The 23,492-nt window shown below is 39.2% G+C and overlaps 1 protein-coding gene across 1 annotated transcript in view; it reads right to left on the bottom strand.

Moving 5' to 3' along the window:
- Window positions 1-625: 625 nt before the first annotated feature.
- The window catches only part of csmd3b (CUB and Sushi multiple domains 3b), a 312,509-nt gene continuing 289,642 nt past the window's right edge, over window positions 626-23,492 (bottom strand). Inside the window, exons 59-72 of the mRNA XM_063899320.1 lie at window positions 20,024-20,206; window positions 19,690-19,866; window positions 17,560-17,739; window positions 16,597-16,770; window positions 16,064-16,237; window positions 13,124-13,197; window positions 12,033-12,144; window positions 11,749-11,928; window positions 10,089-10,148; window positions 8,266-8,424; window positions 7,094-7,230; window positions 6,280-6,367; window positions 5,590-5,725; window positions 626-4,998 (exon numbers count right to left, since the gene is read on the bottom strand). Coding sequence (XP_063755390.1) covers window positions 4,839-4,998; window positions 5,590-5,725; window positions 6,280-6,367; window positions 7,094-7,230; window positions 8,266-8,424; window positions 10,089-10,148; window positions 11,749-11,928; window positions 12,033-12,144; window positions 13,124-13,197; window positions 16,064-16,237; window positions 16,597-16,770; window positions 17,560-17,739; window positions 19,690-19,866; window positions 20,024-20,206 — 1,994 coding nt within the window. The 3' untranslated portion in view covers window positions 626-4,838. The remainder of the gene's footprint in view (window positions 4,999-5,589; window positions 5,726-6,279; window positions 6,368-7,093; window positions 7,231-8,265; window positions 8,425-10,088; window positions 10,149-11,748; window positions 11,929-12,032; window positions 12,145-13,123; window positions 13,198-16,063; window positions 16,238-16,596; window positions 16,771-17,559; window positions 17,740-19,689; window positions 19,867-20,023; window positions 20,207-23,492) is intronic.

Below are 23,492 nucleotides of genomic sequence, written 5' to 3'. Positions count from 1 at the left end.
GTCGACCTGCTCTGTGTGGTTCCTACAGTATTAACAATTGAATGTCGTTTGGTTGATGAATATACAACAACATGGATACCACTGCACCCTTCATTTAATAATACAAAATGGATGATTGAAAACAATATAGTCTTGCACTTACAAAGTATCACACATCTAAGGTGTGCAATATCTCTTTATACTCTTTATTTTGTTCTTCACATAACCTGCATTTTTATGCAGAACGTATCTGCAAAATAATATTGTGAATTTCCAAGTTATAAGAAATTCACTGTGAATAAATTTCACAATTTTAAGGATGTCCTCTCAAGGTGAGATAGCGGTGTTTATCTATATGTACATAATTCAATATTTTATGCCTGCAGGATTTTCTCTTCCATGCAATCCCTGACTTTGAAAACTAGTTTTCAAGTCAAAACTTTTAAACTTCACATGAACATTTGGCTTGTAATGTGATGTACGTTCCTCTTAAATGACAATTATTCAGGTTTTTGTTAAAGATTTTTTTGCCTGTTATACATCAGTTAAAGTGTTTAAAACATATCAGTCACTTTAAAAAAAGACAGCAAAGAAACACACATTTTTTACAAAAGCAATTAGCCTTTTTTAATCTTACATTGCATTGAAAATTTACATAATAGATTCATACATTTTACAAATAATTTCATCATAAAAATATATTTCTGTACAAAACACTTTTTTATTCTATATTTCATCTTTTTTTTTTCAAATGGTGAATATTTCCAATGTCCCCAGGCAGGAACAGCTTTAAGTCTTTCAAATCACATGGGTCTTATTGCGGTCAGTCAGTAGGAAAAGCTTGTGGCAAAATAGACTGAAGCTTAGAAAAAAATGACTTCTGAAGAAAGGGGGGCGCTGGAGCAGGTGTGTGTTTGTATGTATGTGTGTGTTTAAAAGAGAGTGTGTGTGTGTGTAGATGACAGGGAGGGTCCCATGGTTTTTGGTAGGCACTGTGTCAGATCCATACCGAAAAAACAACAACAGCAACAACGACAACAACAGCAGCAGCAGCAACAATCAATCCAAACTGTAATAAGAAACAATGTCACCATAGCGATGCAGTGCGGGACAGTTGCAGCAGTGACCAACATGAAAGCCGCAGCCACCGTTGCTTTTAAATCAGTAATGAGTTTAAAAGGAGTTTTCAGTCAGCTGGTTGCAGTTGGCGCCTGTGGTTACGACAGCGGGGGTTCTTAAAGCAAAGGAAATGTTTTTGCTCACCCTGACACCCAGACTCATTAAAAATAACTGGTATTCATCACGTTTTGGACACACACTCACTAACTTTAAACCAGGCTCTTTAAAACAAAACAAGTATTGTTTATCTGAAATGTGCACCAAAGTGGAAAGACACATGAAGATCGATTGATACATGTATTCCTGTCATGTCCGCTTACCAATTAGAGATATAATATGGTGCACTTTCAGGCCCACTTCTTACAATATGATACTACATTATGGATGGCACAAAATCAAACTCTCAGGAGTGGTTCACTTACACACATGAAACCCTCAGATTGCCAACAACATGTGCACCTGCAGCTTCCAGCAGCTCACAGGAGCTAAATCAGGGATGGTTGCTTATAGACAAAACTAATAGAGTAGATGGTAGATCAGATGTGAAAAATAGCTACCAGTCAAGCAACACTGAGCTGAGACTTTAAGGCTAAATTTTCATGAAATATAATGACCAGAAGAAGGGGGAAATGTTGAATCTCAATGTCATCAGTAATGTGTTTGGATTTACTCAACATGTGGATGTGAAATTATAAGAGCTTCTGACAAAATGTTCAATTCATCCTAAAACTTTAGTGTCTCTGAAATAACTTTCAAGGCCTTTTAGTCTTTGAAATGCAACGTACTGTACACAAGCAATTGTTAAACCTACTGTGCCAAAGGGATACAAAACAAACCTTTCAATAATGATTTCAACATTTCAGGACTGGTTTGTGAGACAAAACACATCTTTATCACAGGGAGAAAGACTCAGTGATATAAAACCTGAAGGGTCATGATAATTTAAGATTTTGAGGTTGTATGAACAGCTAAATCAGATCATGACTTTAGTTAAAGTTCACAAACATATCCGTTGGAAAACATCCTAAAATGTATGACGAAAGAATACAAACATTAACTGACACACACATTTCCTACGTTAGTTGACACTTGTAGACCATCATCAGCAATCTACATGTTGGGCAGTTCACCAGCAATTATCACTATTAATAGTCATATAATATTCACTGCGATTGTTCTCTCACTGTTGCCTCGTGAGAAAGTAAACCAGGGTAAGAGCAGGCTATGAATTTGGCCATGTGTAATCAAACAAGAGGGTTTTTTTTCTGTGTTGACATCTGTCTGAACTGAGTTGTAATGTGCACATTTCACCTGTTAGGTTAGGAAACTGTGATGTTATTCCAGGAGATCATTAAGTGTAGTCTGTGTCACAATGGTGGCATTATTTTGAGGGACATATACAGTATGTATTTGTAGTAGCTTTACTATCTCTCGCAGGTTTAGAAATCTTCCATCTGAGTTGAAAAGTTGATAAAAAATTAACTTGAAAGACAATGATTGTTGCTGACAAACCTTGCATCTCAACAATGACGACAATGATACCACTGACACTCACAATCGCCTCAGTTGGAAAAACAGTGATAGTGAGAGGGACTTCACATTACACAGCAGATAAAAAAAATAAAAAAATCATGTTTCAAAGGAACCAAAACACTTTGTGTGACTTCTGTGAACACATAGTTGTAATATCGTTTAATCTGGTATTTATTTCCTTTTATTATTTCTTTTACTAAAAAGTGTCCGCTATAAGCCGTCTTTTCCCCTTCAGCCACCCCCTGTGGTAAATATATAGCACAAAAATATAGGTGATGAATGCTCCCGAATATATATGCAATAGATTTACAGATCAGAAGATTCTGCAGCAATAACAAAGAAAGAAGATAAGCACTCGCAGAGTGCAGAATTACAGTGGAGCCGCGTCCACAATCGGAGGGATACAACCCTGTTTGTCTTTCTTTAAGCCTTTCCGTCAAATGATATCAGTCTGTGTCTTCTGTCGATCAGCCTGTCTCTTTCTCTGTCCAACTATAAACCTGTTAATCTATGTTTAACCCTTAAATCTGTCTGTGGAGGAATGGACGATGGTCCACAACAGTCTTTAGACGATGCTCGTCTTGAACCTGTCTATCTCTTTGTGTGTCTAACTGTTGGTCTTTGTACCATCTGTCTTTCCGTCCCTACAGATTTGTGTTAGCGCGTGTACCTGTCATCTTTTCTGTCTGTCATCAGTCATCAGTTCCTCTCTAACCCTTCTATCTGTCTCTGGGTTAGTCCATCTCTCAGTGGGTAGACAGGTAGTGTTCCTGTGAAATGTGCTTTAGTGCCAGAGCTTTCTCTGCTTCTCAAAGTCTATTTCTTTGTTTCATAAGAGTCCTCTGTATCCATTTAAATTCACAGGATCAGGAATATCTTTCCTCAAGACCATATTCTGTCTGATCTGATTAATCATGTAGAGGCAAGGCTGACCTCTCTCAGTAGTTGATTTCAGGTTAGACAGGCTCTGATTGGCTGTGTCTTTTCTCTTGACTTCCAAGTTCAGGAAGAGGTTGTCTCTGTCTGCTCGGCATCCTCTCTTGGATGTGAAGGAGCAGTTTATCCATTAGATGAGTCAGTCTTTTCTCTTCTTTTAGTGCTTGCTCTCTTTTAGACTCCTTTTAGTTTTGCTTTCTCCTTTAATCCCAGTTCAGTTAGGATTATAGCTCTGTCTCCAGGGTGGTCCTTATCCTTTGCCCAGGAGTTTTCAAAGCAACTTTAGCTACTGTCTGCTAGCATTAGCTGTTTGAGAGTCTGCTTTCATAGAAAAAAAAGACAGGCAATACCATCCTTTTGTTGTCATGGAGACAGGAGGTTGTCCTGTTTGGTTGTTTTAGGACTCGGCTCCTATTAACATCTCAGTGTGGTTTACTGATGGTCTGCTGGTGACAGTGTCTTTTACTGTCAGTTATGAATCCAGATATTTAGAAACAGTTGTCTTTGCTTCACAGTGTCTTCTGTGACTTTGTGTCACACTTTCCCATCTGTGGATGTTTTGCTCCTCACAGTAAGGATTTGTTCAGTTCAGCTGGGGAGACAACTTGTTACGAATTAAATCAACCCTTTTTTTGTAGTGCAGTTTTTTTGTGTGATGTCAAACCATGGCCAGAGCGCTGATGGCGTACACCCCCTCTCACCGGGTCACAGAGGGTCATTCTTTTTGAAGCTCTGCTGAACACAAGTCAGCATTGGGTTACGCCGACATATCATGATAACCGACATCAGGTCGTGGCATAATCATTACTACTGGCAAGAAGGACAGGGAGCGGGGTTAAATAGGAGGTTGAAATATAATGGCTGTGCCCGGTTGAGACTAAAATTATAAACTTACTATGACCAGCTGAGTCTTGGATAATAGTCGGTTTAGTTTTCTGTTTGGGTTCTTCTTTAGCTTTATGTCTCACTGTGAGTTCAATCCGGTTGTGTTGCATCCATTGTAGGCAGCAGACATTTTGTGTTCACATTCGTTTAGATTTCATCGGTGGATACAAAGAGCTGTAAATAAAAGGAGCCATCGCTTGATTTTAGTTTCATGTGGCCAGTTTTCCCTCTGCTTGGGGAGCTCCGGTTTCTGAAGGTCTTTTGTAGTGCTGCTAAACATGTCGAGGTCTGAGTCAAAGCTTATGGTTTCTCCCTCCCATAGCCTCGCACCCATGTGGTCCCATTAGGTATATAAGTCATGAAGTTCAAGTGGGGATAATCAATCCTCAGACCATGGTGCAGACAGTATTTAGATTGGGATCAAATCTAACAGCTTTCCCCTCCACAGCCTTGGCGTTGGTGTTGTACATCGGGTTCTCGAAGGCAGCCTGGCCGTTGTTGTTTTCATGGACTGAGCAGCCTGTGTACTGTGTTTTTGGTGTGGTTCTGTGGAAAAGTACAGTAAAAAAAATATATAAATACCATCATTAAAGAGATAAACTTTGCTCTAATTGCTTATTAATATGAACACAACAGTGGACAATAGTGAATGCAGTGTTGGGAGTAGAGGCATTAGTAAACAAGCTTTAAGAAGGATTAGAGAGAGTGTTGTGCTTTTTAGGAAGCCTAGAGAGATTCCAATCAGCCCATCCAAAACTAATTCCTTCAGCAGGCTTTTCCTTCAGATATTAACAGCAGAACAGAAGCTATTTGCATCTGTTAACAATGCGAACGCCAGTCATTGTGCTTAAATCATATCTCTGAAAAATCCAATTTAACAGCTCCTAAACAGAATTGTTTTGCTGCACTGATTGCAATAGACAATGACTCCCAACAACCGAATCAGCGAGGCAGCTACTCTTTCCATGAATCACACAGCTTCTTAAAATGTTAACAATGCATTTCCAGGTTTTTCAATGACAATAACGAAAAACAGGGGTGAGATTACTATGCAGTGACAGAAACGTCTTATTTTCCTGCTGCTGAAGTTGAACAGAAATACACTTAAAAGGGATACATTTTTATAAGCAAAGATACCTTTGTTTGTAGAGATAGAAGCCAAAGCCGGTAAATATGAGGGCGAAGAAGGGCACCAGAATAGCGATAGCCACAGAACTGCTGTTGGTACCGAGCTGAGGGGGCGGCGAGTTCTGACTCTCAGACATATTCAGACCTGAGACATACAGGGAAACACACAGTTCGATTAAAAGACAAAACAAATAAGAGAGATTGCTTAAAAATAGTAAAACATGATTTTAAGTTGGGGTTCCATATGTAAAGTATTCCTGCACTTTAAAGTGTAAGTAATTATAGAAATACTGTTAAGTATGTATGATATGGAGAAGGATTACATTGTTTAATATTTCAGGATGTCTATGGGTTGTAGAAGTGTTCAGAACTTGTTCAATGTGTTGTCATCCCTAAATCTTTAGTTGTTGGCCAATCTATTTCAGGATCAGTGCAGATGAGCTCAGAAGGGACTTCTCTCAACTCCTTTTGATGAAGAAGGTAGTGATCTTTGGACACAGGTTAATGGAGTTCAAGGTTAATTGGGGCTGACTTGGCGTGAGCAATAAGGTCTCTGTCGCCAGCAGATAGAAGCTCCCTGATCACTTTCTCCATTAGTGAGGTTCTTGTAAGGAGTTCATCAGGGTTTCTACAATTACCATTTAAAGACCAAATTGATTTATCAGAAACGCATCGATTATGTGAAGCTCAGACAATTACCCAGTCTTTGCAGTCCAAACTGTCCGTAGTCTTTTCCCTGAATGAAACCCTGGAATACATAACTGGAACCATCAGGCTCTGCTGACACCTGAGGGGAAGAGAGGAGACGACAAAAAAAGGATTACAACACATATTCTACAGCAGTGGTCCTCAAACTTTTTGTGTCAAGGACACCTGAATTTGACTTTTTAGTGAAGCTTATTCTCAAGGGACTTCCATCTAAAAAATGTGGGTTTTTGACATGAATAAGACAAGAAATCTGTACTTTTGAACAAGAGATGAGCAAATGACCCTGAAGGAATTGAAACCTATGATCAGAAAAGTCACTCTTGTGCCACTAAGTCAAATAAGGATTTCTTCTACATTAAATTAAATGGTTAAAAAAAAAGATTCCTAATTTTCTGGGGACCCCCCTAAACTCCTTCAAGTAACTGATTCAGAACCACTGCTGTTTAGTAATATGAGGAGGACATGTAATTAACATGTTGTATGAACAAACATGCATACATATTTATGAACGTTTATTAATATTTGGCTTTGATCTATAGTTTGACAAATACCATTAAGTTTGATTAAAATTCCACGAACTATAAAGCACTGAAATGTGGCCTGAACATGCATAATAAAGTTATCAGCACTTCAGTTAAATGCCTTTACAAAAAGGCGTTGTTACACTCAAACGGCCTGTCTTGTGTTTTTGATTAACTACAATAAGAAGCATTTCTCATTTGACACTTTGTTTTAACCCCTCTGAATTAATCTAGCTCAACTGAATCTAATTAAGTGGATTGCTTTATAATCCTCTGAGACTTACAAATCCATCCATGGTCCAGGAGTCATCGATGATTTTAGCTGGAGAGATGGCTGAGTCTTTGAGCTGGTTTCCCTGGTTCGCATGGTTCACCTGGTACATCAGCAGTAAGAGCCTGGCCTCAGCAGCCTTGTACACTCCTGCAGGGGACACAATAATCAACTGCTTTGCACTACAGCACAGTGTAACAAGAATACAATTGATTACACATTGTTAGATCTCTGATTATGTTTCTTCTTTCCTTCGTTCACGTAGAAGCTGAAAAATGATGTAATCTGGGACACAGCATAATGTTGTCTCCAATAGTACGCCTGACCTCGGGAAGTAGTGAACACACAACCGGATAAACAAAACTTGCATTATCCAGCACGAGTAGTGTGAGAGATTGTAAACAGATGTTTTGATATAGTTTTGCTGTTGTTAAATCTGGCCTCTTTTTACTTCACTTGAAAAAAGAATTTCCTCCTCTTTTGGATACTCCATCACGGTGGAAAAAAAACATGTTTTCTTAAAGAATTGAAGGTAACACAGGCGGAGTTATTGAAACTCAACTGTTCATTTTAATGATGAAGCATTCCTTTAAGAAGAAAAACATTCACATTTTACGCAACGGGGGCCCTGGCCTTTTGTGCCTCTTTGAGCGCATCTTTAGCTGTTATTGAACAGCAGTAAAGCTGCTCCTTCAGGCCAGCAGATGAATGTTAAAAGTCGAATAGCTGCACGCTTTTGTGATATGGTGTTTGTGCTCTCTGCTCACTCCAAGAAGCAATTCTTGCTTCAAGAGGATTTGTGTTTTAATAGGGTCTTAACCCCCTGCAGACACTGTTGTAGGACCCTGGGAGGTCTGTGTGTGAAAAAGTGCATGTGTCAGTTTCGGGTGGAATATAGAAACAACATTAAAAAGAAGCTTGGTAGCCTTGGGAAAGTAGTGAAATCCAGACAGAAGCATTATTTGAATAGTCTTAGAGGATGTTTAAAGGGTTGGAGCTCCATTTTAAACAGAAAAGCTATGTGTGTATTTAGTGTGTCACCAATGGATAAATAATGATGTACTGTAGCATTATCACGACATACATTATGACTGTGACGTGTCCTGTCATGTCATTTCCCCATACTGTACTGAATGAACAGTATGGAGTTAATTAGTATAATTAATTATCCATTTGCAGACATGCCTGATAGGAGCAGTTCCATGTTTCCGTTGCTAAGGGAAACGTTGACTCTCCCTGTGGTGGAGTTGAAGCTGGTGATGCTCAGTGTCATCGGCTGCTTCCGCCCACGGTAATTATAGGAGCCTTTCCATATGTAGTTAGGAGCAAAGACGTCATCAGGAACTATAGGAGAGAATAGAATCAAACGGAGCAGATTAAACCACAGGGCATGTCAAGATGGTTACTAAATATATGTAGAAATAGATACACAGCAAGAAATATGTCATTCTTTTTTGAGAACTATAATTATTCTTCAGCCATGCAAAGTTGTTCTTCAGCAACATTTAGGGGAACAGTGGAAAGCACTCCTGAATGCGGTGTTTCAGCTGGATATCACTATTAATTGTGCAAATGTTAAAGTAGTGTTCCCTAATGTTAGCACTCCTCTTTGCTAGGTTTAATTATGAGGTACCTGAAGTGAGGATATTTGTGCAGCATTTCACGCTCGGTAAGCCCCACACACTTAACTGCTGAACCACAGGGTTCAACGTTCCTGTTTTAGCTCTCATTAAAATCAATATCCAGGTGTTTCTCTGCACGTCAGGTTTGAAAACGTTTAACGAATCACATTTTTCACTTTTTAATGACTTTTGCAGCCCTTCAATGTGTCCCTCAGTAATTTCAGGGTGTCTCCTTTTTTAATTTACCTCCTCCTTTATCCTCTCCATCTATTTTTACCACCATAAGTCCACCCAGTAATCATGATTCAGCAACATAATCTGATATTTGAAACAATTTGTTTAGCATGTAATGCAGCACAGGTACAGCATGTGTTGACAGAGTACAGAGTATTTTACAACGGCTTTGAATGCGCCTAAGCCAATGATAATCAAGGACCTTTACTATCTGATTAATAACCAAACAGATTAGAAAATAATAGAACAGGGTAGATAAAAACAAAACAGAATTGACATAAAAGAGAGGGAAAAAAACAACAAAGGTCATGTCTTATCTAAAGATTATATTTGATTGCTTGACTTTGTTTATAACATTTTCTTACAACAATTTATCTTAATAAATTGATAAAAATTAAGATATGAATTGATTAAATGATACATAGATGCATGAACATAATATCCATTCAACAACATAAGCAACTGCTTGTTTTTCTTTTTTACAATATGGTTAAGTCTCAGAGGGCTGAGGTCTTAGATGTTATCCAATTTAGTTCAATCAATTCAACATGTTGCAGAAAATTACACAAAGGGTAGTAAATGTAAAGAAGTTCAGGTCACCTATAACCCTAAATCCATATGAAGTACATACTGTATAATAAGAAACAATAACTAATGCTTGGCTTAGGCTGAATCATTACTTAGATTTAAAGGTTGCTAGTTGGTTTGAGTATAACAACCATCGTGCATATATAGTAGCTATAGGTACTCTTTCATTTGCAATAAAAAGCAAAGACTTATTAAATAACAACAGAACAGTACAGATAACAACAGAGCAGATCTGAAAAATATAGAGCACTGAACAAAAAGAAACAAAAGGCGGTACAAAGAAAAGCAGATCATCACCATAGTTCATCCTTCTTTCTATGGGCAATGAGGAAATATAAAATATTTAGAACCATGATGGAACAACAAAAGCGACCAAAACTCAAAACGAACAACAGTGCGGAACAGAGGAGAGCATAGTTGGACAGGAACAGAGCAGAATCTATTAAAGTATAGCAGACAACACCAAACTAAAGCTGACCAAAAGAGAACGGATAAGAAAAGTCAACAAATAGACAAAGAATGATTGGACTATTCTGGAAAAGAAAAGACGAGGATAGAACTGACCGTTTAGTTTGGGGCTTGGAGTTCCTGTTGCTGGTTTCACAGGCTTCTTCTTCTCCCCGGCTGCACACACAGGAGAGACAAAGGGTTAAAGACAATGTCCAAATAATAAACGAGCAGAACAAATCATGTTGAGATATTAAAAGGTATCAGTCTGCCCTGTGTTTAACTGACTGGTGGTTAAGATAATATCTAAGGCCATTATGCAGGGGAGATCGCACTTAATAGTATCAGAACAGCAAATTAGAATGCAGCGTTGGTTACTATTAGTCACACATGTGCGTAGTAAGCGACAAGTGTGTGGAATAGGGTCCTCAAACATAAGGTTCTTTAATGGGTCTTTAAAGGCACTGGAAATAGTTCATGACCAATAACTGTTGTGCATATTGGATCCATTTAAGAATAGAATTAAGACATTTTGGGTTTGACTATTCAGGGCTGCTCCTAACATCACTTCAACATGCAGCCATTGTTACCAACAGGTAATGGCAAGCAAGAGAGAGTATTTGTCCTAGAATCTCAAATTGGATCAGAGAGCTCCAATTTTAAAGGCTACCACGGGGCAAAAAGGTGACACGCCTTGTGAGTGATTTCAAAGTTGAAGCTGGAATTGTTCCCCTGCACAACTTCCTCTGTTAGCATGTCTTGATAAAAAAAGACAGGAACTCTACTAATGTCCCAAAAAATAGACACATTAATATTGGTGTGTACATTTTATTAAGATGTAGATTCTAGGGAATGTCCCTTATGAGTTGTGCAATAGTGTTGATGGAGGAAACAACTGAAGAGCTAAATGGGCCTTGTGGTGGTGAGGTTGTTTTGTCTACAACCACTTTCAGAGTCAGAGAGACACTTTCAAGCTAATGGGGACGAGAAGTCCTTAAAGTGCTCAGAAGGGTGAAAATATCAACATCTAAAATTACAGCTCAGCAAACTCCATCTACTGGTGGAGATTGTGGGATACGATTGAAGGCTTCCAAACAGCTACAGAAACACATTACTGAGAAAATTGTTTTGGCAAGCATTGATGTTGTCTGAGTGAAAATCCTATGCAAGTGTATAAGGTCATAAACGGTCTTTGGTCACAACAATCCCTGCATTAGCTGGCATGTTCTTCACAACCAGAATAAAACAATAGAACAACAACAAAAACACATGCCTGTAAATGTCGGTCAGACTGGCCCTGTACGACCAAAAACAAATGATTCCATTTCATGTAAAAAGAGGCAACATGCAAGACGTTTTTTTTTTAGTACTTCTTAGTTTCAGAGTATTTAAGCAGTTTTTCTTTTACTTGAGTAGAGTTATATTACTGTGCACAGACTTTGGTTATTTGAAAAATCAAGTAGAATACCCTAACAATAAAATCAGTCTGTCATTGCTCTCCTCAAGAAATGTAATTAATGCTAATCTAATAAAGAATGAAACACCACGGGATGTTGTTTTATCTTTTAATTTTCATTTAATCAGGGCAGCCAGACCAGCCCAATAGGTAATCTCACCCTACTCCAGATGGACTGTTTGCCCCAGTTTGCATGCTGATAAAGTGTCCTTGAGCAAGACGCACTAAATGTTCCTACCTGTTCACTCCGACTTAATTTTTCCAGGCAAGACCGTTCAAAACTCAAAAAGATATAACATGAAACATTGAGGTTTTTTTTACCTCGACATATAGGCATCTTTCCCGTCCAGGTGCCGTCATTCTTGCAGACTCTGTGCTCTGAGCCTCCCGCCAGGAAGAAGCCATGCTGACAGCTGTACACCAAGGTGTAGCCAAAACCAGGCAGATCCATCCCCACCACGTCCACATGGAGCGGGCTTTCCGGCTGTTTGCAGGCGTGGGCTGTATGGTGGAGAGGAAAAATTTGTGCACTGGAGTTAGGAGTCTGAGGGACAAGGGATGGATGGGCGATAGGTTGACAAGATGATAGGATGAATGTCTCCTACGTATGCACTCGGGTTGTGAACCGCTCCACGTCAGGTCAGGCTGGCAGGTTCTAGAGGAAGAGCCCTGAATCAAATGACCTGGCTGGCACTGGAAAGACACCACGTTCCCCACCTGTAAAGAGAGAGGGGGATGGAGAGAGTGAAGGATACAAACACACACAGGACTAAAGTGATACCATTTTTAAAATAATGGAATACTACAAAGATTTCATCTATTCACCAGATATATATGGTTATTTAAATCCCCATCTCATTACAATACACATAGTAATGAGGTTGAATATAGTTTGCAGTAATTCTCTTTATATCATCATTATACTGTAATACCTATGGGGATGAATAAAAGTGCTCTTTCGTGTATTTCAAAGTTCAGCTGAATCGAGGATGCTATGGTTATTTTGGTGACATTTCTTTTTTGTTTCTTCCCTTGATGAGCCTCAGTGAAGGGGAAAGCTGAAGCTTTGGCTGAACTTTAGAAAGTATTTTTCTCTTCAGAACTGTACTGTGAATCATCCCTCCCCCATCTTTTTACAGTGATGTACACGCAGGAAGGGACAGGATGAATAATTACCGCAACCATCACTCTTTTAACAAACATGCGGTGTGAGTATGGTATAAAGCTTCAAATTAAAGGAGAAAAAGACTTTCAAGTTTGAAATGTTAGTCATGTAATCACAACATCTCACATTTGTGTCCCCCCTGCTGTCATGAGGGATTTTGCCGCCTCCATGTAGCGTGGTAGCTACCCCATTAATTTGTCTGGTTGTAAAAGGACATTCGAACAATTAATTTCATAATGGATTTATCTGCAAACTACCTTCCCCATTAATCAAGTTTGACATATTTGAATATCCAAGTTAACATCTTTAAATGTCTTGAGTCTGAGCAACAGTTTGAAAAGATTTCCATTTCATCTTGTCCGCCTCTCCCCTACTTCTTTCTCCCCTTCTCTTTCTTTGTATTACAACAGATGCTAAGCTCCATTTACTTATGCTAGGAGGCACAATGTCAGCTTCTATATTAGTTTAGGAGTTAACTACTTGTATGGGAAGTTAGCTGGAGTTAGTTATCTGTCAGAAGGGGTATGTTACCTTGAAGCCGAAGGTCCGGTTTAAGGAGCCGTAGCGTGGCGTCCCTGGGTTATCACAGCTGGTTTTGGTCGGTTCTGAAAGGAACAGAACAGGCGTGGAAGTAATTACACAAAATCTAAAAGAGAGACACATTAGCAGAAGCTTTATATACCCTCCCTCAACTCTACTTCCCTCTCCTCTGTTGTCATGGTAACTGTAGTGCATGTACCCCAGCAGGACAGCAGGGGGCAGTAGTGCTTTATCAGAAAACGAAGCGGGGCCAGCTCTGAGAGAGTGTGTGTGTGAGTGAGAGAAAGAGAGTGTGTGAGGGGCATGAACATCAGCATGTAGAGCACATCCTGACGCAGAGCTCGATTCAATACAGCTTCCGAAATGACAGATTCACTCCCCACTCCTCTCTCTCTTACCCCTGCCTTTACCTCGCTCTTTCTTCCTGCACCTCTCTCCTTCCCTCTCTGTCTCCCCTCTCCCCTTCTTTCTCTAACTGCTCTCTCCCTCCCTCCCTCCCTCTCTGTCTTCCCCTTCTTTCTTTAACTGCTCTCTTCCTCTCTCTTTCTATCTTTACATGTCACTCCCCCCCTTCTTCTTTCTTATTTAAAGAGCAGGCTGCTTGGGCTCAAAACTCATTCTGTTTCGCTCACATCGTAATACACATCACACACTAATGTACACCTGCAATCACACACTAATAAATCAACCTAAACACACACACACACACACACACACACACACACACACACACACACACACACACACACACACACACACACACACACACACACACACACACACACACACACACACACACACACACACACACACACACACACACACACACAGTGAACATTACATTCACTTCCATCACAGCAGAAAACACTGGGATGTTTGTGTGTGTGCTCGTGTCTTGAGAAGAAGTCATGGTATAAAACTGGATAGCAGCACACTCATGCTGTAACTTCTCCTTCTGCAGTCGCTATAGATTAAGCCTTTACATCAGTGGAGAAACACTTCAGAGGGAGCCTTCTATTTTTAGATAGTCGTTTTCACAAAGAGCATTCGACTTTATACTAGCTGCAGAGTTCTGTAAGCATGCCCCATCTAGCGCTATGAAGGAACAAAGAGTCAAGTGTCTGTTCGCATCACAAAAGCTCTCATTTATTACAATTCATCACCATACTTGATGTTTAAGCACCTGCTCTGAGTCAGACATGTGAAGTGGTGCTCTAAACATCCAGTGGCGATGAAGTGACCCAATGGGACTATTTGTAATGTGTGCTTAATATGCTTTTTTTTTTAATTCCTGGATAGCAGCAGCTTGTGGACGCCCTTTTTTTGAAACCTTTTTACTATATACTGCATAGTAAGGAGCGTATGCCTTTGTCGATAATGATCAAGGGCTGTCTCTTTAGTTTCTGAAAAAGGGGATCTTATATACGATCCATACCTTTTAAATTACTCACTGAATGTTTTTGAACATAATACTGTATTATCTTTCTTTCAAATGCTGGAATTCGGTTCATAGTCAAAGTGCTCATTGTACAATAACTTCAAAGGGAGTAAGTAAGTAGGCATCACAAGAAGTTACTATAACTAATTTAAAACACATTGGTTTTGTGATGTTTGATCAGCTGCAAAACATAGATTTAAAACACATATTTAGTAGTTATATGATAATCTAAAAGAGAATTGAAGACTCTTGGTATAAAATGTATGTTGTAGCCTTGCCATTAACGATGCTGGAGAAACGTGTTGTTGTTACAGACACTGCAACCTTGACAGAGTTGTGATTGGTAGTAGAATATACACTTGTAATATTCACGAACAAGTAAGAATAGTTGTTTGTAAAAATGATAGCTTTACTAACATCCGTGGAACTCTTTAAGGCTTGTCCTCCCATGACTCCTCCACTCATTATTATTCGGATAAGTCTGTGTAACTTTAGCTTTGGCAGAACAGCAGCTGCTCTGCACAGCAAACCCAGGAGTAAATTGAAATGTGGGCGTCGACCATTAATTGCCATGATCATTAAGCAGTCACCAGTCTGGGCTCCCTGCTGAGCCACACACCAGTCCTAATAAACTGCCAACAACATAAACTAAATCATCTGCTTCACAGGTTACAAACCCACATATCTCTTCAGTGAATAAAGTAAACACATAAAAAAAAAAGAAGCAAAACAGAAGTAATCAAAAGGATATGTACAGCAGTGGGACGACAATCAAAACAGGTCTGTTCCTTCTATGAAATATCATTTAAAGATTTTCCATCTCTGCATTTTAATATTAACCCAAACTTTGAAGTGGGTCAGATACCCCGGCCTGAGGATAGCAGGCCACGCTACAGATTATTTGAGGGTAAAAGATTGATGATATAGTCAGGAACTATTAAAAAGTAATTAGTCAAATCTTTAATAATCTTTTGGTGGAGGTTAACAGCCTCGGGACTGTATTTTAAACAAATTGGAGACTTAGTTGCACTGCATACTAAAGTGGAGTTTTCTTAACTATTACATGTATTCAGAAATAAAGTGCAAAAGATTTCACTTTCATATTTTAAGTTGGTTGAGTAAGACTTTCAAATCTCAGTATTTAAAACTTTCCAAAAACTGGCATTTGATCTCTGGTCATTAATGCTCTTTTTCATCCCCTTTCAGATCAGTGAAATTTGAATTTGAATATGTTGCCAATTACATCTTTTATAAAATAATTGTAGCGTAGCTGCATGTAACAAGATCCAGAGTCAACATGAGTTGAGATTGAGCATGAATTATAAAATGAGGGGAAACTCTAAATGATTTCATTTGGCCAAGTTGAAAAAAAACTTCATATAACTATAATAAAACTAATACCTTACGAGCATCAGATTCGCTAGTTTAAAGGAAGCACTCCCAGAATAAAATATTCATGAAATGGATTTTTAATAGTAATTGAATCAAATTACCGATACAGCGAGGGTGCGTGCCGCTCCAGGAACCGTCACTTTCACATTGTCTGGTTGCCGTTCCGACCAGAAGGAGAGGTGGAGAACAACTGAAGGAGACTTCTGATTGATAGATGAAACTTCGTCCCTCTCTGAAACCCCCGACTGCAGTTCCTGGGTCTCCACAAAACTTGGCTGCACACACACACACACACACACACACACACGCACATGCACGCACGCGCACACACACACACACACACACACACACACACACACACACACACACACACACACACACACAAACAAACACAATCCCATTTTACTATGTGGTGCTTACCTTGCAAATAAGTGCATAGTTTCTGAGTAGCTCAAGGACAAATGTAAATTTTGTTTCCAACTGTAACTAATGAATGAAAGAATAATGACAGGAAGTGTGCGAGCTGGCATATTTGTAGGTGTGTGTGTGTGTGTGTGTGTGTGTGTGTGTGTGTGTGTGTGTGTGTGTGTGTGTGTGTGTGTGTGTGTGTGTGTGTGTGTGTGTGTGTTCTTACGTAAGCACTGTGGTAGCATGCCACTCCAGGTTCCATTTGCCACGCAGGTCAGGACGGCTGGGAATGAGAGCTCGTATCCCGGTGAGCAGCTGTAGCTCACACTGCTGCCCCATTCAAAGTCACTGCCCTGCAGTACCCCGTTACTGATGGCAGGGGGAGCCGGACAGGTCACAGCTGTGTGAGAGAGAGAAAGAGGGAGAGAGAGGGACGTGTTAGGAAAGAAAGACAGAAAAAAAAGCTGCCAGTTTTAGCAGCTGCAGGTGAAAAGTGATTGTTGTGCAAACTGAGGGATAGCTTTTGAGAGAGAGACTCATTGATTAGATCACTGATTTCAACAACTGATTTATAATTTTAGAGCCATTAAAATGTACCGATTTAATCTCTTTGCCACAGGAGACTTAATCAAATTCAATAACAGATACAGTTTAAACTAATCAAGGCAATTACAGCATGTTATGCAGATTGTTTGATGTTCTTATGACAGCAGAATCTGCCGTGTTGGTCTTAAAATATTTACATTTTATATTTAGAGTTGGATTTAGAGCAACCATACTATTACATACGTTGTGCTAGCTGTAGCCATGAGACATGTCATATACTATTAACATCTTCTGGACAAAGCAATGCTAGAGATAGTTGTATAATACACTCTATAGAACAAATGTATCAACAATTAAAGACTGCCAAAAATAGCTTAAGCTAATTAAGGCTGGGGTAAATCCAAGGCCAGTTACTCAAAACACATAAATGCTCACTGCCTGACTACTGCTGGAGGACAAGTCCACAAGAGGGCAATGGGTAGAGGAGTGCCATTTTTAGCTCTATCAAACAATGAGAGCTTGTAATTAATAATTTGACGTGGGCTGAAGTGATTGGACAAGCTTATGAGCATATGATTCATTGAAAACTGTACTTAAAATAAATGATCTACCCAAGCTTTAAGTGATTTCATTAACAACTTACCTGTACACATAGGCATATTCCCACTCCACGTCCCATTGTTGGTGCATGTCCTCACAGGGGAACCATCCTCCTCCATCCTGTATCCGGGTTGGCACTGGAAGGAAACATTCTGACCAATCGTGAAGTCTTCTCCATAGCGAAGACCACTAGCAGGCACACCAGGATCCCCGCAGTTTATCACTAGGGAGATGGACAAGTGGGATTGGATAAGGAGAAATTGGATGAAGACGAAAATTGCTTCACAGTTTTTTGCTATGGCGAGACAATTTAGTAATCAATTTGCATAAAACTCATACATGTGTGATTGAAATATCAGGAGTGATGAAGAAGGAGGGAAAAGAAAGCTGACGAGACGTAATTAACCGAAAAAAAAAGGGGAAGGGGAGCTGTTTTTTCATTATTTGTATTTTGCTATCTTTTTATAACTCTTTTAAAATCTGCGTGGGCCTAGAAATGACCCTCTGATACATATTTCAGAATTTCATAGTTTAAGATTAAAGCTGTAAATGTACAAATATTAAATCTGGTCTTAAAAAAGTGCCAGTGATCCAAAAGATGACGACTAAAACTTCATATTTATCTTTTATAACTATACTTAGTTAGATGTCTACTTGTGCTCCGTTTCTACAGTCACAATCACACTGCATAGAGAATCTGTGAGATCGGGCAGATTCAGTTATGAGCTTTTCTTCTCGTGAATGAAATAACACAGATATTTAAAATCGCTGCAGTTGTCCTGGGACTGTTTTAAGGAGCATTAGGATTCCCCAAACTATACTTATAACGCTCCGTCCTTCATGGTCTAATAGGCACTTTAAATGCTTTTACCCACCCCAGATAATGTCATGGCTGTAAATAGATGTAATGTAATGTACTGTAAAAGGCTATATCCTTGAAGTCAGGGGATTCTTAAAAAACATAGTTTCTTGCCAGGATCCCACCACAAAGAGATATGGATTCTCAGCACTTCTATCTCTTCTTTCCTTCCTTGCTGGGTATTTCAATTGTCAGAGAAAAATGGTAACATTTGAACACTCTATGATGGGTCCAGAGCAAGGTCAAGTTTACCCCGTTAAACACAATGTAGAACTGTGTTCAATGAGATCTTTTGTTACCAACTAAAGTTTATGTTAATGAATATTATTATACACAACTTTACATGCAATTTTGTAGTATGTGTAACATGCAGCACTGATTAACACTTGTTCAATCATGGCCGGGTCACATTTCTTATGGGAGCAGAACGTTATATTTTATGGTTATTTACAGAGTTCAAAAAGCAAATTAGCTAAAGTAAACAACAATCAAGGTTATTCATGTCACTCTATAAAGTCTGTAGCAGTAAAATGAACAATTGAGGCCGATTTCATTACTCAGAAGCCAAACTGTCGCAGAATCATTTAAATCTGGGCATGAAACAGAGTCCCAAAAGGCTGGAGAGCAGACTTTATAATCACACATCAGGAGTTTGGTGGTGTTTATTTATTACCTGAAGGATTTAATACCTTGATAATATATAGTAAGTAATACATAAAGCTGACAGTTTGCTGTTTAGCTTAAAATCACTTTAAATTAGAAAAAAAAAGGTTTGACATAAAATGTATCGCAGAAAACTCCACTTTCTTTGAGAAGTTAAACTGATTTATAAGTCGTGGAAGAAGTAATCAGATCGCCTAGTCAAAGTACCAATCCCACACACTGAACTTCAATTAAACGTAGGAATCTTACTTAAGTAAATATATGTTAGTATTATAAACAAAATAATATCCTGATATAATATTTTATATATAAATATATATCACATATTTTTGTTTTAATATTACTGCTGATTAAGTGCATTTTGCATACTTCTTCTGCAAATGCAAAACAAAGTGCTACTTTTAACTCCGTCCAAACTACAAATCAGGGATTTTACTTAGCAGGAATTGTATGGGAATTTGTAATTTGAAAAGTAACTTAACCTGTCAGATATATGTCAATATAGTGGAGTGGATTTTTCCAAAATGCTGTGAAGTAAAAGTGAAAGCTGCATATATTGAAGTAAAGTCCAAATAAATTATAATTGTACTGAAGAAGAGTACTTGAATTAATCTACTTTTCACCACTGTAAACATTCATCAGGTAACTCACTGGTACAGTTGGGCTGCGCTCCTGACCAGGTCCCGTTGGCCTGACACAGCCTGGTGGTGGCGCCGCTGAGCAGGTAGCCTTCCATGCAGGAGTAGATGACCGAGTGAGAAAACGTTGTTCCATCCAAACGGAATACTCTGCCATTACTGGGAGTGCCAGGGTTACCACACTGGACAGCTGGGGAAAAAATGAGATAATGAACATCTAAACTAGCTCCAGCTCTATGAATATGGTCCTTTAAACTGACTGTGCAGTACATGGGGGGATCTATAGACTGGATCAGTGTCAGAGTGTTATTTCTATGTTGAGATTAAGTAAAATTGTATCTTCCTACGTTTACAGAAGGGCTGTGTGCCAGACCACGTCCCATTAGGGAAGCACATCCTTTCTGAAGAACCAATCAGATCATAGCCCTCTGTGCAGCTGAAGTAAACCTTGGAACGGATTTTGAAATCCGTTTGTTCCCTCGAACCCTGGGAGGGAATGCCGGGATCGCCGCAGGAGCCTGTCGTGTCGCCTATAGAGAACACAAGGAGACAGAGTTAGGTTTCCGACTTCGAAACTACAACACTTACCATAACCAAAAATGTATTTCAAACCTTTATATTACTTTTGATTCATCACATTAGAAATCCCATTAGAGAACAGAGAAGATTAAGAAGATGCAAAATAACAATAACTGTTAATCATCAACAAAAAAGTAAAGTGAATTCAGCAAATTGAGGTGAATATTTGCTTTATTTTAATATAAATGACTCTCAGGGGACCTGAGTATAGCATGGGTACAATTTGTTGTGGACTACATTTGGTGATAAGAGGCATATGTTTGCCTTTAGAGGGAATGTGTGTGTGTGTGTGTGTGTGTGTGTGTGTGTGTGTGTGTGTGTGTGTGTGTGTGTGTGTGTGTGTGTGTGTGTGTGTGTGTGTGTGTGTGTGTGTGTGTGTGTGTGTGTGTGTGTGTGTTTGGGTGCCTGTGTGTGCTGCTGCTTGGCTGGGACGCACTGTGTGTGTGAGTGATTCTCACTCTGCCCTTGCGGGGGTGCCTGGTCAGCAAAATCTGCCTGACAGACAGAGCGTGCTCCTGGGAACACCCACACACTTTCACACACACATTGTCACCTGCATGTACAAGCCAAATATTTCTAGTCACTGTTTTTCATTTTGTTAATGATCTAACATCTGCATTGGTTTATGTGTGCATATAATTAATGTCAACGCCTGACTAATTAGATAGTTTTGGATAGCTCTGAGAACGCAGAATAAATATTTTATCATTTTTACAGTGATTTTAAATTTACTCACAGCATCCTCATCCATTATTGACCATAACTCAAAGTGTGGAACAACGTAGTTGTTGTGATAAACAACCAACCTAAGAATTTCCCAAATGTATGTGCAATGTGTTTGTGATTACCCTCATACTTTTGAAAAATAACCTAATTTCACACTGGCTCGGTTGGTGCTTTACTGCAAACATCTAGAGGCCTGTAGCCAAATTGAGCTTACACATACTTCAGACACAACTCATAATGACACAACATCTTCTGTAATGGCCCAGGATTTTTTTCAAGTGTAAACAAATAAGCCTTTACTGCTTTGTCTCATGAATGCTTGTCTGTAAAAGCTCAGACATGTGAGGAAAACGTCTTCAGCGAGATGGAGGTTTTCTATGTGACTATAAGGATCTAGCCCAAACACAAAAACATTGCATCTTTAGAGTGTGAGCTTCCAACTGCAATGGAAGCTCACACATACACAGCTCCAAAGTCATCACGCAGCCTCAGGTGTAGCTGGTCTCAACGGGGAGAACAACCAATTTACCTGATGTCACTGCCGCACGTGTGTATTTCTATGTGTCTGAATGTGCGTGACCTATAGTCATACAAAGTCTATGGCATGCACGTATCTTTGCAGGTTTTTGTGTGACAGAGCATTGTGAAAACTAATCTCGGTCGTTTCCCTTAGGTGACTTTGGAACAACCACTAATCGGTCACACAGACATGCATCTGCACACACACACGCACACATCCATCTGATAGAAAGATTTTGGCTCTACTCTGTCTCGGGTAAATTCACGGGTTACTGAGCTGAAGCTCTTTTGCCCAGGTTTGCAGGAGTTGTCATAAAGCTAGACGATAAAAGCTACAAGGCTATAACCTTCTTACTCGTCTGATCCTGAGACTTACTGGAGGCTGGCGAGTAGAGAAGGTGGGGGCAAATAAAACGGTCTGAACATCATGTAGTATCTTATCAAATATGGTTTTCAGATCACATTTTTGTTTAACTAGCAGTAACTAAAGATTCAAGGAATAGCTGACATGTTGGGTAATTCTACCATTGCCCTTTAAATATGTTGCAGCAGCCAGCTACGGATCTGAGCATTAAGGTTTTAAGCAGGGAAACAGCTAGCTGCATGCATGTCTTCTAGGTTTTTGGAATACTGATTAAAACATTATACAACATTTGAACATTATGTTTAATTAAATAATATAAAATCAAGACTGTCAAACAAACGCCTCTTTAACACATACAGTATGTCAAAAAACAATGTGAAGCTGGAAGGTTTTTCACTTTTGAATCCTAATTTTGTGAATAATTAGTAGTTATTACGATAATAAAGGAAGCATTTTTTAAAAAACAAATTCACTTCAAAAGATAGACCAGCACAGACTTTAAAACGTCATTTAAATACACCAGCTGTATTCCCTCTTAATTGACATGAGTTTATTGGGAAGACCATGCTTCAAAGGGTCGTATTAATCTTATATCAGTTCAATTAAAGAACCAAAAACATGAACCAAGGCTGTTTAAAGTAGAGGCTGAATAAATAGATATTCGAGCTGCTATGCAAGGCCTGCATGTGACTCTGAATGTCCTGCTTGAATACTGATTCAACTCTCAAGTACATCAAGTCTCATAGCATTTTAGTGTAGGAAGAATCCCGAATCCTCACTTAGAAACTGCACAATCGGCTCTATTGCACAATGTCAAAATGAGACATGAGAGAAATGTAATTTGAGGCTCCAGGGCTAGACGCAGTAACCATTGTACCTCCTAGTTTTAAATAACTGTATTACTACCCCTGAAATGTGCTATCAGAAACGTCAATACATTAGAAATAACATTAGCTTATAAACAGTCAACAAGCGGCATTGCTGACGTCGCTATTCTACCATGGGTACAAACCTGCCAGGTGTAAACCATGAATCACTGCAGTGTACAATATTACCCTCTCTCACCCTGCGTATGCCCCAGGCAATAGCTGTAAATAACAATGAGTTTTTACTCAAGTCGTCTGGAATGTGTTTTCAGTCAGTTTGTTATATAAGAAGCAGCTGGAAGCCTCTCAGTCTGGAGAGCCATAATCATGCCTCCAGCCATCCCTCTGAGAACAATATAAGTTAGCCGGTTTGTTTATACAAGATGGAAGGTAAGGAGGCTTTCTGTCTGGAGAGACAATATAGCTCAATAAGTGATGATATATGCATATACAGTAAATCGAGCAAGGGGGGAAAGGCTACACTACGGTAAACAAAGTTGTCTTAAATTGACTCACTTGAATACTCACACTGAAGTATATAAAGGTGTTAATATTTAAAGAACCTACAGTCACTGCTTCATGTGTTCTTTATTCTCATCCTTTCAGTTCACAGTACTCCTCAAGAGAGAAAACACATTCATCTCCGAGAGACTTCATGAGAAAAGACTTGAAATAAAATAGGTTAACAAATCGTTGAAATTCAACAACCAGAAAAGGAATGCACATGGCCAAGGGTCTATGGCTGAGGATTTACAGTGGGTG

The sequence above is a fragment of the Eleginops maclovinus genome, chromosome 13 (genome assembly GCF_036324505.1).
Source record: "Eleginops maclovinus isolate JMC-PN-2008 ecotype Puerto Natales chromosome 13, JC_Emac_rtc_rv5, whole genome shotgun sequence".
NCBI classification, from domain to species: domain Eukaryota; kingdom Metazoa; phylum Chordata; class Actinopteri; order Perciformes; family Eleginopidae; genus Eleginops; species Eleginops maclovinus.
This window is presented reverse-complemented; position numbering and strand designations above follow the sequence as displayed.